Source organism: Hippocampus guttulatus, chromosome 10, assembly GCF_054856545.1.
Source record: "Hippocampus guttulatus isolate MCC_2025c chromosome 10, RoL_Hgut_1.0, whole genome shotgun sequence".
Taxonomy (NCBI): Eukaryota; Metazoa; Chordata; class Actinopteri; order Syngnathiformes; family Syngnathidae; genus Hippocampus; species Hippocampus guttulatus.
Window position 1 is genome coordinate 6,588,955 of NC_141270.1, and position 19,500 is coordinate 6,608,454.

The window sequence follows — 19,500 nt, forward strand, 5'->3', positions numbered from 1 at the left end:
TATCAATTTCCTTCTCTCTCTCTCTCCCCTACCATGTCTTTCTCCTACCCTAACAACTTTGTTTTCTGCTGAGAGGCCCGTGGGCGGTGGTGCGAACCCTTGTCGAGTTCGAGCGGCGCTTTCGCCTCGTTGCCGCGGCGACGCTCCCGCAACAACCACCACCTAAGAAAAGAAACAGCCGTCCATCTCCATCTCTGTTTAACAATGTGGAAGTCTGTAATCCGCCAGGCCCGCACGGAAATGAGGACTGAGAGAGTAATAACGGCAATCAGGCGGCAATTGAAGCCGTGAGGTGTGACTCATTGGTGGAGCGCTGAGCCATCGGGGGCCCACTCGTCCTGTACAGCAAGCCGTCATTTGCCACCTTCGGATGCGTCCTGACATCCTGTGACTCCCTCCTCATCTTCCACTTCGACACGCGCTCACATAAATCGACACGCGCATCTGGTTTGACAGCGGAAGCCGCGTCTGCATGTTTCAAACTGACGCTCGATGTAACCGCTGCCCGTGAATGTCACAAGGCGTGTCACGTTGCCTTCACGCGGATACAGTTAACGTCGCTATTAGAGGCGATGGGGATTGAGAAGGCGACAACTGGGTTGTCGAGATACGGTTGTGCGCGGTGTATATTTACACTTGACGGGGGGTTTTTTGCCAAAATGCCATGTTGTTGAAATAACGGTCTTCTGGCCACAACATTAGGTACACCTTCCCGAATGAATTATGTAAATGTGAAACTGCACGGCATCAAACTGACAGTGGTCAACCCTCGATGTATGCTGTATCCAACTGTCCTCACATGTACTTTCTCAAAAATCCTGTACAGTAATCCCTCGCTATGTAACACGGTTCATCTTTCACGGCTTCGCTGGTTATAATGACTTCGGAGTTTTTCATGGTATGAACTGTCGGTTGCTTGATTTTTTTTTTCTTCTTCTTTGCCTCTTCTTGTTGTGGTTTGCTGTCAAATTAAGACACCAAACAAAGATGACACGTTCCGTATAGAAACAAACCACGTTAATTTATTTGATGAAAAGCCACTAGCTTGATGCTAACGCACAGTGCAAAACACCATAGGCAAGCTAACAAAGCTAGCATAAATATTGCAGTAACTATTCATTTCAGTGGGGAAAGATGATTTAGACACGAGTTGTTGGACAAATTAAACTTCCAACATTGTAAACATGGCAAACAAACGTATTATTATTATTATTGGGGTTTTTTCTGTTTTTACATACTGTGTGTCTCCACAATACTCAACGTCAACTCTTCATCACTGTTTTGGTTCATTTCGTCCGTCTCATCCTGTATTTTGACCGTGTGCCCTTCACATCGTCCTGTCTCTTTGTCTGTCCCGGTCAGGCACCCCGGCGGTCCGGTTCTCAACACTCTCAGCTTTTCACTGGCCTTGGCGAAGTAGTTCTTTAGCTCCTCCACGGGACCTTCTTCGGAAAACAGCTTCTCCACGTACGCCTGGGCGTATTGATCCGAGGTGATCGTCTCCAGGTTGAGTGAGGACAATGAAGCTGCAACGTGAAGGTCAGCAAATGATGTTTAAGTGCTGTGAAAGCCCACTTGTTTGTTTGACGACTAAAAGGGCTGCAGAGGAAAATGACATAAAAACTAAAAGTGCAGTTGCGCTTTCAAGAAATGTTTGTTGATGAATTCAGTGGAAGTGAAGTTTGGTGGAGGACTTTTGTGAACCAGAGAATAACAAGTTTTTATTTTTGCAATAACACGTCATGTCTTCAGCCAGAGACTTGTCGAAAAGTGAATTAAGCAAAGTTCCCCAGGCTGGAAAATGTGTTGCATCAGAACCTTGCAGTGAGTTCGTTTTATTTATTTATTTATTTATTTATTGATAAATAAAACATTCCAAAATCACATGTACATGAATTCACAGCCTTTGCCAACAGGCTCCAAAATTGAGCACAGGTGCATGATTTTTCCACTGATTACCCTTGAGCGGTCCCCACAGCTTAATTGGAGTTCATCTGTGGGGAATTCAGTTGATTGGACATGATTTGGAAAGGCACAGGTGACAATGCGTGTTGAGACACAAACCAAGCATGAAGTCAACTGTGAAATATTTGCTGGTCTGGTGTGTCAATGTCTGAGCAGAAATATTTACATAGTAAGCGTGCAATTTTATTGTTTTTTTTTTCCCCCATTAGACATTTTTCATAATTAGTGTTATAGGTCATTATTTCTATTTAATGTTATGGTTTTTATATTTTGTCAATTATATATAGTATTTAGAGGTTTTCACAGTACTTACAGTCCAGTCAAAGTACATTTTTGCCTTATGGAATGTATCTATAATTTATTTAAATTAGTTGTCTTGTCATTTATTTCATGATTCATTCTAATTTATTATTATTATTATTATTGTACAATAATGCAGATTTTAGGAAAACAATACTTCCGCATCATTTAATAATTAGCACACCAATTTGTCGATTGATTCAGTATTTTGTGCTATTAAATTTTTTGACCATGTAAATATTTATTATAATAAGAGCAAAATATTTTACTGCAAAATCAGTAGAAAAAAAAAATCATCCCTCCGTCCATCCATTATCCCAGCTGTGTTCAGGCAGTTGCAAGTTACTTACTAATAAATTGTCATTCATTTCCTCCAATTGGCTGCACAGCACATTTTCCCCTAAATACCAACGCTATTGTAAAATGCATCCTTGCAAGTACGTAGTTCAGAGGAGCAAACATTACCTATCTCAGCCTCCAGGGCGGCAAGAGCAACGGAGACGCTCTTTCCCATTTCCCTATCGCTCACCATCAGCCCCGTCAGCGATCCTTCGTCCTGCAGCTCACACGACAACGCAGGCTGGCCTCCTCGACATTTCACCACACACACCGTATTGCGCTTATAACATCTGCAAAAGGCATGACACAAAATTCCACAGTCCGGTCGTTCTCAATTCTGTCCCCACCAAGTAACATATCTTGTATTGTTAGAAGATGCTGGAGCTAATCCCAGCTGACTTCGGGCAGATGGCAGACTACACCCTGAACTGGTCGCCACTCAGTCGCAGGGCACATGTGGAGACAAACGACCATTCACACGAGTCCGGTGAGTGCACCACTACACCCGAGCTTTTTTCATACAAACGCAGACGCTTCCCCTCCCCGCCAGACACTTTGTATTCAGAGCTCATCCCGCAGAAGACAGCACTTAGCAACTTCTGTATTTTTATGTATTTATTTATTTATTTTTACGAGTCATTTATTCGCAGTCGGACAGCACAGTCGTCAGTATTTGTTTTTAATGCGCACGCGGACTTCACACTGTGACTCGTCAAAAACACGAAATGAAACAATTTGTAGATTGGGATAAATAATAGGGCGGCCCGGTAGTCCAGTGGTTAGCACGTCGGCTTCACGGTGCAGAGGTACCGGGTTCGATTCCAGCTCCGGCCTCCCTGTGTGGAGTTTGCATGTTCTCCCCGGGCCTGCGTGGGTTTTCTCCGGGTGCTCCGGTTTCCTCCCACATTCCAAAAACATGCATGTCAGGCTGATTGGACGCTCTAAATTGTCCCTAGGTGTGAGTGTGGGCGTGGATGGTTGTTCGTCTCTGTGTGCCCTGCGATTGGCTGGCAACTGATTCAGGGTGTCCCCCGCCTACTGCCCGGAGTTGGCTGGGATAGGCTCCAGCACCCCCCGCGACCCTAGTGAGGATCAAGCGGTTCGGAAAATGGATGGATGGATGGATGGATAAATAATAGTGCACCCGTCTCCAAAGAGCTGCATATTTTTGTATTTTTGTTCTTTGGTTGTGTGTCAATTCGATGAGAAACAGACATAATATTAAGTGTCATTAAAGCCCAAAAAAAAAAAAAAAAACCATCCGCTATTTTCACGCCGATATTTATTTGGACTGAGAAAAATAGTCCAAGTGCACCCAACTCAAAAGAGCTTCTTGTTTTGTCCTTTGACTGAGAGCTAATTCATTGAGAAACAGACCAGCGATTAAATGCTTTTAAAGGTGTCTCTCGCAACCATTCTTTTCATCTCCTCGTTTAAAAAAATGAAAAAATTGTTTTGGCACTGATTAGTGTTTTGGCTGAGAAAAGTAATAGCATTGCTGTCTTAAAAAAAACCTGCTTTTTTGTCCTTCGATGAGCATAAATTTGTTGCCAAACGGTAATGCTCTTAAGTGCTTCTGTCATCATCTGTACTTTCCACTCTTCAAAGAAAAAATCCCCTTTTTTCATTGTGTGAATTGAGAAAAGTAATAGGACACCCGTGTGTCAGAGCCAAAACCTTTCCTTCTTCAGATGACTGCAAATTGCTGTAAAAGGTCTCTGTCGTGATCTTTGTTTTCCTCTCGTCGCGGAAAAACATCCGCTATTTCCACGCTGATGTGCATAACAACTGAGAAAAGTAATAGCACACCCGTGTTAAAAGAGTGAATGCAAATTCCTCAGGAAACAGAAACGCAATTAAGTGCCGTTTAAGGTTTCTGTGCTGATCCATTTTCTCACGTCCTGGCAAAAAAAAAAAAAAAGCATCCACTATTTTCATACTGATAAGTGCATTAACTGAGTAATGACACAGCAGTGTCACATGAGTGCCACATTTTGTCCCTTGATATCATGCAAATTTGTTGAACAATAGACTTGCTGTATAAGTGCTGCTCAAGATGACAGTGTCAAACAACATTTTCATCTTGTAGAAAACTTTCAGTGTTCTCTTTTTGTTCCCATAAGTGTATGTAGAGGTCATAGGACACCCGTCTCAAAAGACCTGCATCATTAGCACTTGTTGTGAAACAGACATTCGATTCAAAATTCCACAACTTCAAAGGAAGAAAATCTGTAGTCATTTCTCGTCACGTATCCCAATACTTTTGTCCATTTATTGGTATTCTCAGGTTGTCTTACCTGTAAGCAGGTACCATCTGTGCCAGGTCCTCCTTGTATTGCTCCAGCACGGCCCTCGCTGACAGGGGCTCGTCCCGCCCCTCCAGGACAGCCAAGTGAATCAACATTTGGGTATGGAACGCCGCCCCACTAGCCCAGAACCTCAAAGACCTGAACGTCCGAAAGTGTGTAAATACAACAGCAACCAGTGATGGGGATTATCAAAGTAAAAATACTTTGTGACTGTACTTAAGTAATTGTATATTCCTGACAACTTTTTATTTTGACTGCCTACATTTGAAAAGAGATTATTTGTACTTTCTGCTCTGTCAAAATAGGTTGGTTGTTTTTTTCTGAACCTCTGTCGATAAAATAAATAGGGCTAAAAGTCAAGCGCTCTTGAAGATCTTGGGCTGTGGAAAAGGCCCCTTTCACACTTCACTTGGCTTTCCAGGTGTTCATCGCGGTGCAGGGACAGCTTATGTGTGTCCATATGTGGCAGTCCCACCAGTATGATGGAAAGCCTTGGCTTTGCTTCCAATTAGGAGATGTGATGCAAATGAAGCTTGTAGCTTTGCTGTATTTAATTCAAACTAACATTTCTAGAGATAGTTTTCAATCACTTGGTCAGCATTTGTCTGCCATGTTGGAGTTTGGGATCGGCAGAATAAGCTAATCTTGAAATGGTTTTGTGTTATTTGGTTTGTTTTGGATATCTATCGCTAGCTTTCCCGTCTCCCTGTCACTCACACTGATTACCCTTTTAGCCCTCATCTTAGAAAGTTGAAATATTTATAACATTTCTTAAATTAACTGAATCTTTCTATCTATATATATATATATATGTATATATATCCATCTAGCTAGCTTGGGACTATGGTTGAAAACTAGCATTTATGCTAAGTCCGGCGCATTTACACTGTTGTGTTGATTAATGTGCACTGTCCCAAATTAATTAATTAATTCATTCATTCATTAATCGGTACCCAATTCAAACATCTCTCACCACATAACTATGCGAAGACAAGCAGAAGTGAGACTGATTGACCTCATGTAGCTGAATATTGTTTTTGACAGCTTGGCTCACTGCCCAACATTAGCCACAAGGCTAGATAGCGGTTACATTTAGTCGAATATTTCTGTCATGTCTTTACGTTTAGGATAATACCACAGCAATTTTATCTGTACTTCTACTTAAGTATAGTGTGTGATACCGGCATCTTTTTTTATTTTATTTTTTTGTTTTTGTTTTTTAACGTTGACTCACTGTGAGTCGCAGTTCCCATCCACCAGAGAGATCTTAAGTTTGGTCAGTGTGATGCTGAGCTGGGCCTCCATTCTCAGAGAGTCCTGGAGGAGTCGTGTTTTATCAGCCAGGTTGATCCTGCAGCGTTTCAAGTACTCCTCCATGACTTCTTGGAGCTCCCGCACTCTCTGTTGGAGATCACGTTTCATTTTACTTCCATCCAAAGAGTTCCAAGATCATACATCACAACAAGGCCTAACCTGGCACGACGATGGACTGGTCGCCGTCTTTCTCGCCCGCGACAAGGACGCGACAAGCAGGTCCATTACCATGGTAACGGCAAGTCCCAGCAGTCCGGCGAGACGGGGTTCATCCGAGAATGATGATAGTCGTCCAATCAGATCCTTCAGGTAGGTGGGTGCCCTGCTCCCAATCTCCCCTTGCAGCTGGAAGAAAATGTTGATGGTATGAGTAATTAACTTGTACTACAACAGGAAGAAGGTTACAACTGCTCAGGGAGCTGCAGGATTGTTTTTTTAATGAGGCTAAAGAATACATTCCTTCTTTATTTATTTGGGGATGGCAACATCATTTACAGTGAATTTCTGAGGCACACTGGGGTAAATAAAAGATTGCTAATTTTTTTAAAAATCCGCCACTGCCTCCTCCTCTGTGGCATTTTTATCATTATCTTATGAATTATTTCGGTTTATATTGCAACTTTGTTACGATTCCAAAAGCTTACTCCAAAAAGTTCAATTCAGGTCTGTATGTATGCTTCCTGGAAATCAATAGCGTGTCCACTTCTTAACAAATTTGCACTCTGTCACGTTGAGAATATACAGTTCCTTTGAGACGGGTGCACTATTAATTTTCTCTCTCTAGACGTTTACTGGGAGTACATCAAAACTACAACAGCAATAATGTCACCAAAATGCCTCAAAGCACTTATTTAACGTCTAATCGCTGCCTGCAGACAGTCAGGGTAATATTTTTATGTTTTGTTTTTTTTCTATTGCTGTGATGTAACATGGCATGAACCTGCAGCATTTGCGCCTGGAGGTGGGCCCCAGGTTCTTCGTTGGCCAACAGCAGGGGGTGCACTACGCTCAGGTTCGGTACAGCTCCACCCTCCAACATGGTCCGGTACAAAAGGTTACCAATGGCACATTTCACCCCGGAGAGTTCCTCTTCTGACGACAGCAGCTGGCCCATGTTGACGTATGTAGCGGCTAAGATTCTAAGCTAACACTTCACAAAATAATGCAGCAGTACTTTCACATTTGAGCTTGTGTGTGTGTTGTTGGGGTTTTTTTTTTTAGCTGGTCTCTTGCTCGCTTCCTGTCCCACTTCCTCTTCCTGCTCCAGTAGAGTTTTCCAAGACAAGACTGGAGTCGAATTTAGCTGAGCTCTAAATGTTGACCTCCCCCTAGCCACGGGGAGCAGAACCCGTCAGCATACTGCAAAAAGATGGCCCTTTAAAGACGCTGACCCCCGAAAGCCCGCTGACCCCTTTAAATATCAACCCTTCAAAGAGTAAAGTCGTTATTAAAACACTTTGCTCTCCTGTGCTATCTTTGAGTGGATGCAATTGAAAGTAATCCCCTTCATGCTAAAGGAGCAAAAGAAGCCGGAGGCACCAAGGGATTGGAAGTAATAGCTACAAACTGACAAATAGGCCAAGGGCTTTTTATTTAGCTAAATGGAACAGAGAGGCCTTGGTGGTGGTGGTTTTTCCTCTTTCACGAGATTAAATATGGGACAATAGGGTGTGGGAATTTAGGTGGCGTTGGAGATGTTCTTTGTTATCTGGGACAAGGGCTCGGTGGAGTGATACGCCTCTTGACTGCACCTCAGGTTACAGCCAGCAGGGCCTTTTTTTTTTTTTAAGCTTACGCTTAATTTTTCCAGCACTTGACACCGGCTAGTTTTTCCTTTTCTCAGTCCAAATTTTTACTGAAGCTTTTTTTTTTCTTTTTCTTTTTTGTGGCGGGATGATCAGGATCCCCTCGCATAAAAAAAAGGCAATAGTGTCACAGATTTGACTCAAATCACTTACGAAACAACAATTTCCTCCAAGTGCAACACCAAATTATACATCTGCCACTAGCCAACAAGTATAAATGATTTTTTTTGGGGGGTGGGGCAAAGACGTTTTCACTCCTTCTCCATGCCCCCATGCGCAACCTTTGAACAAAAAGCTCCTCCCTCATTCAATTGCGAGTACTGACGTGTCTTGTTGTTTTTGTGTGTGTTCTGCTGCTGACTCACTGCTGACACACTTCACACTCCTCCAGGAGTGATGAATATTTCAATGTGCCTATGTGCCTATGCCTCACACGCACACGTACATGCGCTGTCATCTCGCACCAAATAGATGCACTCATCTACTCAGACTCCGCCTTCCTTCTTCGTAAAGGTCTCTTTTGCATTCGACTTTGAAGATGAGAGTAGTGCATTGCGAGGAAGCTCATGAAAAGATCATAAAGGAGAAAAAGGAAAGCGAGGCGGAGATTGGAAGAAGACGATACAGCAAAAGGAAAATGACAAAGTGAGGGCCAGACGCGTTAATGGCAAATCTTACTCATGGCGGAACATTTGGGGAACGATTAAGAGAAAAGAGAACAAGGTTTTGGCTTCAAAATGACCTCTTAAAATTGTGTCGATGGGATTTCTAACTCATATTGGACCATGAGTGTTTTGTTATTTCTCGACATTGCTTGTAAAAAAAATAAAAAATTGAGGGCTTCTTGATTGAAGAAAAATCCGAATTAGGCTCAAAGGACATAATTTACATGTTTTTCATATTTCAAAACGGTTCTCCTGCGCCTTCGTCTAAAAACAATTGCAACTAGGCGAGCGGCATGAATTTCATGCATTTTCATGCATGTAGGCAGCACTTCATACACGTCATGCACTTGTCAATTAGAGTGCAGATCCGTACATATGGCGCATGCAGCAGAGGCATCGCCAAACACAACCATCGCATTGACTACTTGTCTGAGCCATTGATTTAATGCCGCTTATCAGAGGCTAGCACGGATATGCAAGGCTAATCTGTGCAGCGAAAGAGGGAAAAAACTAAACGCACACGATACAGAGGTGACTTTGCGATAAAGGTGGCAAGTTTTTCAGAAGATTAGAAGTACTTGAGATTTTTTTTTTTGCTTTGAATTGCAAGTGAGAAAAATGGTGCTTTTAGCCCAATGCAAAAACAAAAACAATGAAAAACCCCCATCGACGGGATCCCGAATACAAAAAACTCTTAAGCAGATATTTGAACACATATGCTGAAGCAACACATGTAAACAGACAATATAACAATACTTACAGACATCGAGTATATTCGATATCCTTTGCGAAAATGACTCAAATGACTGCAGTTTACTTTTGTTCAGTCTTTTGTGAAACTTTCTTTGTGTGAAGGAGCATCACAATGTCCAGTGAATTGAAGCATCCATCCATCCATTTTCCGAACCGCTTGATCCTCACGAGGGTCGCGGGGGGTGCTGGAGCCTATCCCAGCCGTCTTCGGGCAGTAGGCGGGGGACACCCTGAATCAGTTGCCAGCCAATCGCAGGGCACACAGAGACGAACAACCATCCACGCCCACACTCACACCTAGGGACAATTTAGAGCGTCCAATCAGCCTGCCATGCATGTTTTTGGAATGTGGGAGGAAACCGGAGCACCCGGAGAAAACCCACGCAGGCCCGGGGAGAACATGCAAACTCCACACAGGGAGGCCGGAGCTGGAATCGAACCCGGTACCTCTGCACTGTGAAGCCGACGTGCTAACCACTGGACTACCGGGCCGCCCATGAATTGAAGCAAAATGTTTAAAATTAGATTTTTTCTTTTTTGCTTAAGCTTCCTGTTATACTGTGGGTCAAACTGACAGACTTGAAAGAAAAATAAAAGTTAGTGGTGCAAGAAGTGTAATCAATGATAAATACTGATTAGACAATTAGATTATAATTATTCAATTTATTATTTTTTTTTTACTTTACCAATGACGCTTTCGGCTCGAACTGAAAATGGAACATTTTTGCGGTTCCTGACGAACATACATAACAGGAGGGTTCATTTCATCAGGTAGTTTGAAATCTTGTCTTAACTTTTAGATGTAATCCCTGTGGAGCAAGGCAAATAGAATCATTTTCCTGTGTGATATCAAGCAATTTGATTTTTACAAAATGGCACTCTTCTCCACCGCGTGTGAAATGATGCAAACTTGGCAGGTTGCATTATAATTTTGCTGCCTTTCAGAGTCATGTTAAAAGCCTTCAAACTTGTCATGTGCGCCTGTGAGATGAATGGTGATTATAATGACCCTGAAAGCCTCTCCGCATGTACATTTAAAACAAGATGAATGGCTCTCTTACTGCTCAGCTTTTCTTTGTGACGTTGCCCACGCAACAGCTTTCACCGGGCTGTGATATGCGACGTGCCCGTGCAGAACGCCAATATCAATTCTGCCTTTTTTTTTTTTTTTTGCTCCTGCCATTTGGCATAATTAGCCCCGCTGCTGTTGAGTGGACACACAAAATGGATGCTGTGTCACATGCGTGTCACTGGCTGACATATTGCTTAGCGCTAAACTTATTTCATCCATGACAAGCTTAACTGAAATGAATGTATGGATTAAAAGTACATTATAATGCAACTCCATCATGGAAAAAAATCAAATAAAATATCCACTTGGAGCTCGTTTTGGTGAATTCCCATGTACTAGTTCTGGAATTTACTCTCAATCTGTTATGATAGAGGTCTCCCAAATTTTGTGTGGAGTGGTGAAAGTGGTGTCAGGGGCTAATTGTTTATCAATCTTTCCAAACTCTCCAAATAATGATGACGTGGTCTGCCGTCTATGTATGGCTTAGGCAAAAAAACAAAACAAAAAAACCCAAAGCTTGGCTATATAGTATTGCAGTAGCAGTCCTTCTGGAGTCATCAAAATTAGACACCTTTTCCCAATTTAATAATATAGTGCTGATAATTTGCAGTCAAAAGTTGATTCATGCCCCCACCCCCAAAACAACAACATTATTTGAGTCATCCAGAACAGGATAAAACTCCACTGACATTTTCGAAACTCTGTGACCCAAACGCTCGTATTGATTTTTCAAGGTTTAATAAAAGGTACGATGTTGTTCTGAGGCACGTCGATACATTTCATTTGGCCAAACAAGGGTGCAATCTGAAGTGGTGACCCAGCAATCTGTCCGCATTGCTCCTGGGTGAGGTAAGGCTGAGCATTGTAATGTAATATCCATCCATTTACTATATGCTTTGTCCCCATTAGGTCTGTTGTTGGGTGAGCTGCATCGTATCCCAGCTGAGTTTAGGATGATAAATGAAGTTTACCTTGAAGTGGCGAAATACAAGCATGACCATTCATATTCCATGTATAAATAATTTTGAGTCTTCAATAAACCTTATGTGTTTTTGAAATGTGAGAGGAAACCAAAATATGCTGGAGCTGTAATTTGAAGTCAGATCCTCATAACTGAGTTCATGAACATTATAATATAACATACTCTAAAATGGGGGGAAAGCAGGGCGATCTGACCTTCCATTTAGATCCCTTGACATTTTTAACTGTCCCCTGGGTCACTTTAGTCCCGAAGTGAGGCCTCAAGGGGAAATGCCATTTAAAAAGGCCACGGTCCATGAGTGTGCCTGTTAGTGCAGCAGCCCCGCTTAGTCAAGTCACTACACTGAAATGGCTTCAAATTAAGTTGATGCTTGAGTGTGCCTGTGCATTTTGGAGCGCTCCCACTCCATTAAACCCGTAAAAAGATATATATTTATCTCTGAATAAAAACTATTAGGTGTGTTTTTTTTCTCATTACGACACCACATTGTTAGGTCAAACAATCCAACCCCAAAAAATTAAGATGGTTATTTTTTTTAATATGGTACTTTATTTAAACAAGCAATTTACAAACAAATTCTACTCGTACGTCAAGGCGCCACTGTATTAAAAAGTCAACATGGTTTGGAAGTGGGGAAAGGGTAGCTTGGAAGCTTCGTTTATGAATAAAATAATGTAAATAAAATAAATTAATTCCTCTATTACTCTGTTTGTGGCATTTGTACGTGGTCAAATAACGTGGGGAAATCTACTTGTTGACTAAAAGAGACCCCTGCTGGAACAGAAAATGAAATGCATCCTGATGACGTATTTCCGCTTCCGGTACAAACAAACCAGCTCACACTATGGCGGTTTACTTTGGGCCGACGTGAGCTTTTGCCTGTGTTTATCGCCGGATGAAACGTTACAGTGAGCGCAATGTTCAACAAAAGCAATGATGCGAGTTCAATTCGCTACTTTTGCACGAACGGTTACGGGATGGAGCCGTTTGTCGTCGACGAGGTGACGCGGAAGCTGGCGGCGCACGACGTGAGTGGAGAAATAAAATACTGTACATAAATAGAAAATTCAAATCAAAAGTTAAAATACTGTACCAGTTGAATGAACCTAAATATTAATACACGTAGATGAAGTATGACGTCATCATTTTCATCCCGATCGGAAATGCACTCCAGAATCCAAAAACGTGACAAAGGACACATAGGCGTTCCTCGCGTTTAAAAACAAAAAACAAAGTGTACAGTACTTTGTGTTTTTTGAAAGTTTCAAATAATTAAGACAAAAAAATACACAAGTTAAAAAAAGAAATGTAACCCTAAGGGGGAAAACTAAATTCGATGTATAGTCTGGATTGCGTTTTCTTTTTTTTTCTTTTTTTTTTTTACACATTACAGTATTTGGTTGTTCACAGGGTCACCCCCACATATGTGAGGCGAGGTGAAAAAAATATTATATGTGGACATTATTATATTACAAGTGAAAAAATGGCTGTTTTAGCAAACTGCTTCATGAGCACTGCACATATGCTTGTTTTGCAGATTGAGCGGCTGCAAGGTAAAGTGTTGTTCAGCTCCTCAGCACACATCAGTTTAGTGAAGGAGCTCAAGTCTGCCGAAAGACTCTTCTTGTTGATGAAGCGAGACTCTCCTCTGAAGCTGTCTGCTCCCGCCAACCCAGGTAGCCACCATGCATTACAATTGCATGCTAGATAATGCTTGCTTTAATCGTTTTGTATGCTTTGTTCATAGCCAGAGTCGCCTCTGTGCTGAAGTCCACGCTGATTGGTGACCTTCAACAGTGGACCAGTGCTGAAATGACATGGAGGCGTCTGCAGGGGGTGGTAGCAGACAAGGAGAAGGAGAGTGAGGCTGAGGAGCAGAGGACAATGGAAGAAGAGGTTTTTGAGGAGGAAAATGGAGGCGATTTCCAAATCATGAAGAAAAGGAGAAAGATGGACAGTGGATATGAGTATGTCGACACGGGAGGTGACTTTATTGCGGGAAAACATGGTAATTATAATTTTCCAATCGTCCTTTTGTGTTTGTTTTTGGCTTAGTGTGCACCAAAAATGTTCATGGGTCAGCCACTGCCGGTTTAACATTGAAACATTTTAAACATAACAAAGTAGTGTAACATTTCTGCCCTGATTTTGGATCTTTGTTTCACGGGAAAGTCAATATTTAGAATTTGTTATACTATGTCAGCTCAAAAATATCTTAAATATAGTGGGTCAAATTGGCTTCTCAGTTATTATATATTTGTTGTACGTACAAAGAAAATGTGATTTATTTATTTTTTTTTACTTTTCGTTAGTTAATTAATTTTTATCTGTGGGTCAAATAGAACTGTAAAAACTTACTTTAATTGTTTGATTCAGATCGGGGTAAAACAGCACCAGGGGCTAATCGGCATTCTTCTGTCCCATTTTCCTTTCGGATTAGCTGCAAGTGTTCTGGGTCTGTGTCCCGCCACCTTAGCGTTCAGGTAATGTATATCTTTTGCAGGGGGAGGGGGGGGTTAAAAAGAGGGGGTTTTTTTTCTTGATGGAATCACTGTACAAATGGCATTGAATGGCTTCACCAGAACGTGTGTGTATCAAGGTGAAGAAGGTTAGGGGGAACCCCCCCCCCCCCACCCCCAAAAAAAAAAACAACAACACAATTTTAACCAAGCCATATGAATTTGGGTGGACATGAAAAAGGAAGCCAGGTTTAAAGCTGACATTTCTGGCAATATCCTTGTACTTTGAAAAACTCCTACTCTGAAATTCATCCAAATATAGCATATATGTTTATTAAAATATTTATTTTGGATCCTATTTGCCTCTTCGTTATATCCAAAGGAGGTGAGTAAAGTGTTGGGAACCAGTCTCAGTGGACAGTTGGGCTGGAAGGTTGATTTGAGGAACCCACAGATTGAGGTCAACTAAAGTTTATTTTTATTAATATTATTTGACTTGTGTTCTCTTTGTTTGGTGTTTACAGCTGCTTATTTTTCACTCGCAGATTACCGTGTACTTGAGGGATGACTATTGCCTGCTTGGGATCCCGCTCACCAGGTGAGCCCTCGCTGAATTGACATCAAAAGAAGACCTTACATGCTTTGTGTTTCCGATTTTTAGATTTGAAGTGGTGTTTGTTTCCCTCAGGTTACCGCTTGCTAATCGATGCTACATCAAAACGACAGGACTCAGGTCCACAGTTGCCTGGGCTATGGTTGAATTGGCTCAAATTCAGGTACTGTATTATTACAGTGTTTGCAAAATATACATGCACCATTTATTGTTAATTTTGAACACATGAAAATCCCATAATCATGATAATCATATCAGCATGAATAAATATTTTAACATTTTTATTTCATATTTAAAAATGATGATCATTAATATGCCACGTATAATAGTCCACTGTTTGCTGTGTTTCCCAGTCAGCTTCCCTTGTTCTCGATCCAATGTGTGGTATGGGAACCATCTTAATCGAGGCAGCACAGGAACACCAGGTCACTAATTATTATTTTATTAGACTACAAGTTGATCACCACAGTTGTAATGTAAAGAATATGATCATAACATATATTTGTTTTCTCTGTGAATTGGATTTTCAGCTCGCTGGCTTCCTGGGTTTGGACATCGATGACAGGCAGTTGGACAAAGCGAGTGAGAATGTTGCATTCGCGGAGCTGGGAGACAGGATACACCTCTTAAAAGCTTCAACTACTAGTGAGGAATCTAGCCAAAATGATCCCAAAGCGATCGACCATTTGATTCTCTAAGACCTTCATGTCCTCTGGCAGATATGCCTCTCCCGAATGCAAGCGTGGACGCGGTGGTCTGTGACCTCCCATTCGGCAGGAAGTTTGGCACCAAAACAGACATGGCCGCCAGTCTGCCGCTCATCCTCGCCGAGATGGAGAGGTCCTTAGAACCCAAGACAAGCAGATTGGTAACAACAACAAAACACATGCCATTTAACAAGGCTTGTGCTTGCAGAGTCCTCCGTGTGGGCGGAAGCTTGGTGCTCCTCCTGAGTCCTCAGTTGTCGTGCCTCCTGAAAAAACTCCTCACGCAGCCTCCAACGAGAAGAGAAGACTCTGCAAACAAGCAAGGAGCGCAGGAAGTCATGTCAACTCCTACACAGGTAGAAGAGCCTCTGATGGGGCTGATGACTGAGCCGCGCCCCCCTCTCTCCTCTTTGGAGCACCAGGCCACTCTGAGACTCAGTTTAGGCACCATAGATGGACTTTTACATAAATATATAAAAACACAAAATTAATTTATCAGGGCTGGACATTTTTCTCCTAGTGTTATCTTCAACAGGCAAAACCATGACCTGGATGAAATCTATACTTAACCTTACAGATAGGCCACTCTTGAAAATGGATGGTTGGACTCCGATGAAAGAACCGCAAGTTCATGTGGTGTCATCTGTGTTTGCCAAATAAATGTTGACATTTCAGCCTACAAAAACTCAACATGGATCTTGTTGGTTCTGTGTACGGTAATCTCTGCCTGGGGGATGCGACAGTGCCGTTTCACAAACGTAAACAGTTTATTTCCGACCATTTCCTTTGGCTGAATTGGCCTTAAATTGTTTTTTGGGTGTGTTTTTTAAAGATCCAATTTATTTAGTTTTAGTTAGGCAATATCTGAAGTTGAATACTCATATTTGATATGTTGTTTATTTGACGTTAATCTGAATTTAAATAATAGATCAGAAATTACTCAACAGGTAGTCATTACTTGAGTGGTTTTTTTCTTTTTTTTACTGAGTGCATACTGTACTGTCGTCTGTATATGGAGTATGACTTAAGTCATATTCTTTAACATTTTTGGCTACCCTACCCACCTCTTTTAGTTTTTAACACAGAGGAACGATAATTTAACAATGCACCAAGACATTTAACATCACACCTGTTCAAAATCAATTTGTCGTATGACTGTTGAAGGAACGACTGTATGTAGTCCACAATATTAAATTCCCTATGCTATACAGCGATTCGCTAGCAGAGACTGAGTGAATGATTACCAATGCATTCGCTGTGTTTTAATCATTCACCTCATTGCCAACTTCGTAATCACTCTGCTGTCTAGAGATTTGTAATGGACTTCGAAGTCACTGAAATGCTCCACTCTATAAAAATCTCGACAGATTTTCTCCTGTTTTGATCGACATCCTGTTTTACACCCAATCCAATTTCACGTCAATGAAAAGTCAAACTGCTTTTGAAGGCAATTTTCTCGGAAGGCTACATTACAAAAAAGTTTTGAAATATTCCTGGAAATGTTATGCACTTTTGCAAAACCTGGATCATGTCCCTGTTCTCATATGTCACAGATCTCAAACTCAAGGCCCGGGGACCAGATCTGGGCTGGCACATCATTTTATGTGGCCCGCTAAAGCACCTCAAACATATAAACTTCCATGATCCTTTCTAAAATGTCTATCAAAACTTTAAATTCTCATATGTAATTAAGAGATATATTCGACGCATTTTCTTGTTACCAAACCAAATCAACAGTTATTCCTGACTTCTTTATATGGCCTCAGTCATAACGGCCCACCAAGTGAAACGCTAACTAAAATATGGCCCGCGCTAAAAATGAGTTTGACACCCCTGTCCTACGCATTCCCAGTCTTCAGCATGTGCCTGCGTGTGTATTTGATGAAGTAACTTCTTGGTACAGTATATGGGGCACTGACCTAAAAGAAAACACAGGCCGCTTTATTCAGGGACCGTGCCACTTCCGAGAGTGGACTTTAGTTGCACTGCAGTGCTCACACACTGACCCCCATCAGCTGAATCACAATGCTGCCATCTGCCAGCGTTTAGCCCCGCTTAGCCTAGTTGGACCGTGAAAGGGCCAGACATGGCCACACTGCGGGCTTACTTAACTTCCAGGCTACCATTCACTTCTCCTTAAGCCAATCACTTGTGATTTTTGATGCCAGCACACCGACAATTGAATCGCTGCATCTAGGATAATGGCTCACATCCACCCAATCATGTCGGCACATTTATCAGCCCGACATGATTGAAAACTTTCCACTGACTGGTGTAAACTTATTGTTTCATTCTTAAGCTCCATTTTATAGATTCACACGTGTTTGTTTTGTCCCCGCTCCCAACTATGGATGTCGGTCGTATGGTCTCAATGAGCACCACCGTCAGAACATCTTGTTCCCATGACAACTGACCGGTGAAAGACACATGGCATGTTATGCTTATGGGCTTAGACTGTGGCTCGTGGCACAGTTGAACCAAGCAGCGGATCCAGATTCGGTCACATTCAGAATACCGGTACACAATGCAGTGACCCAGTCTGACGTTACACTCTACCTGCCGCTGCGAGGGTCACCTGAGGCAACGTTACATTTAAAAAAAAAAAGTTTGACCACAAGAGGGCTCATGTGTTAACAAAATACTGTACATTAACCCGATGTCATTTACCCCATTGGTCTGTCACTATTAAGTCTCCAGATGTATTGACAAAGATATTATAAATATAAAGCTCTAAGCAATTAAGTGAAAATTTATAATTTACCCAGATACCGCCTAATATCCATTTTTCCACCACAGCTCTCACAGCACTTTTACGTACGTCGTCGACGCACTGGTTGGCAGTCACTGGCCTAACTTACTTTTAAATGTTTTCAGAAAACAAGAAAAAAAAATTTTTTAGAGAGTATAGGCCTATTTTGTCTGAGATTTGGTAACTGCAAGTTTAAAAAAACACACTTGGGCCAGGGATTCTCTTTTCACATCATACACAGCACTGCCTAAAAAGCGCTTAGCTCTCAGGTGCCACCTTCATGATCATTATTCTTAAAAAAGTCAAATCAAACCTGTACTTAAATAAACGTTTAAAACAAACTGCATTGCACTCAGAAGTTAAATGCAACAGAACTGTACTTGAGCATTGATTAATTTGTGTATCACCGAGGGAACCTTGCATGTACTACTAAGAATCACTGACAATTAAGCACTTAAGATATGGGGATAAAAAAAACTTTGATTATAATTTAAAAAATTGTTTCTTTACTCCTACATTCAATGAAAATTAACATTTTGGAAATGAGTCGATGTGTGTGCGCGCGCGTCCGTGTGTAAACGTTTCCGCGCCGGAGTAAGTGTCCGTGAGTCTCTCTGCCTTGCCGAGGCTCCATGGGAGAGGGCACGTCCACTGCGCATGCGCTTTGCGCAGTGTACGCCATGTTGGAGCAGGAGTGGGCTCGGGCTGCTATTTTCTGACTCCGTATGTTTTTTTTTCTCCCTGACAATTATCCCCGTTCGTACATAACATCGTCGGCGTCCGTCAACAGCGCGCGTCGTCTGGCGCCCTGAGTGGCACTTGGCCATGATGAACGCCAGTGTCGACCTGTCCCGGCGCAATCCGCAGGAGGATTTCGAGCTGATCCAGAGGATAGGAAGCGGCACCTACGGAGATGTGTACAAGGTAAAAAGCTGCAGTGCGAGTGGGGGAAGAAATCTCTGTCGACTCGGGGTTCCATTATCGGACACCCATAGTTGTTGAGCGCTTTTGATAAATCCAATAAAACGTGAGGTTTTGCCCCCCAAAGTCACTCATTTGTGAAGGCCAAACGTTGTCATTCTCACTACTTGAAGCCTTTTAAAAGTGCGTCAAATTGAGCTAATGCTAGCCCCACCGACATGCATGGATCTGGTTGTCACACATGATCTCATTAAAAATAATAAATGTTTGTTATAATATCAGCGTGTGCAACGTTTTCGTAGCCTGGTTTAGTTAAAATACGCCAGAAGACGATATAGCAGACATGTAAAAAGCTAGCTGTCCGACAATGGACTCAGTGCATTTGCGTTAGCGTCTCGATGCTAACCCCGGTTGCTCCGTTGATGGAAAACACTGTCAGAAAATCACAACGAGCATTGTTTTTGCTTCTCGAATGTTCATCGGGATGCACTAGCCATTTCACCTTTTAGTACAGCTGCCGGTAAAATGAAGTTAGTTAGACCCCCGG

At 42.0% G+C, this 19,500-nt stretch overlaps 3 protein-coding genes across 13 annotated transcripts in view; 2 read left to right on the top strand and 1 right to left on the bottom strand.

Moving 5' to 3' along the window:
* Nucleotides 1–1,011: 1,011 nt before the first annotated feature.
* LOC147199065 (uncharacterized) lies at nucleotides 1,012–7,480 on the bottom strand. Its single transcript, XM_086122007.1, has 6 exons — nucleotides 7,168–7,480; nucleotides 6,387–6,572; nucleotides 6,148–6,314; nucleotides 4,902–5,051; nucleotides 2,731–2,894; nucleotides 1,012–1,526 (listed from the first exon to the last, which is right to left on the bottom strand). The coding sequence occupies exons 1-6, from the start codon at nucleotides 7,339–7,341 to the stop codon at nucleotides 1,231–1,233; spliced, it is 1,137 nt and encodes a 378-aa protein (XP_085978133.1). The 5' UTR covers nucleotides 7,342–7,480; the 3' UTR covers nucleotides 1,012–1,230.
* Nucleotides 7,207–15,973, top strand: thumpd2 (THUMP domain containing 2). Of its 3 annotated transcripts, none has more exons than XM_086122005.1 (11): nucleotides 7,207–7,347; nucleotides 13,042–13,180; nucleotides 13,252–13,512; nucleotides 13,881–13,987; nucleotides 14,346–14,423; nucleotides 14,509–14,561; nucleotides 14,652–14,739; nucleotides 14,930–15,001; nucleotides 15,107–15,221; nucleotides 15,296–15,416; nucleotides 15,492–15,973. In XM_086122005.1, the coding sequence occupies exons 2-11, from the start codon at nucleotides 13,135–13,137 to the stop codon at nucleotides 15,772–15,774; spliced, it is 1,224 nt and encodes a 407-aa protein (XP_085978131.1). In that variant the 5' UTR covers nucleotides 7,207–7,347; nucleotides 13,042–13,134; the 3' UTR covers nucleotides 15,775–15,973. The 3 variants fall into 3 exon arrangements, with proteins under 3 accessions (XP_085978131.1, XP_085978130.1, XP_085978129.1); XM_086122003.1 differs by lacking the exon at nucleotides 7,207–7,347 and adding an exon at nucleotides 12,312–12,532; XM_086122004.1 differs by lacking the exons at nucleotides 7,207–7,347; nucleotides 14,346–14,423 and adding an exon at nucleotides 12,311–12,532.
* A 2,732-nt stretch (nucleotides 15,974–18,705) lies between these two features.
* The window catches only part of LOC147199067 (mitogen-activated protein kinase kinase kinase kinase 3-like), a 33,044-nt gene continuing 32,249 nt past the window's right edge, over nucleotides 18,706–19,500 (top strand). For all 9 annotated transcript variants that reach the window (XM_086121935.1, XM_086121926.1, XM_086121927.1 and 6 more), the window contains exon 1: nucleotides 18,706–18,956. In XM_086121935.1, coding sequence (XP_085978061.1) covers nucleotides 18,858–18,956 — 99 coding nt within the window. In that variant the 5' untranslated portion in view covers nucleotides 18,706–18,857. The remainder of the gene's footprint in view (nucleotides 18,957–19,500) is intronic.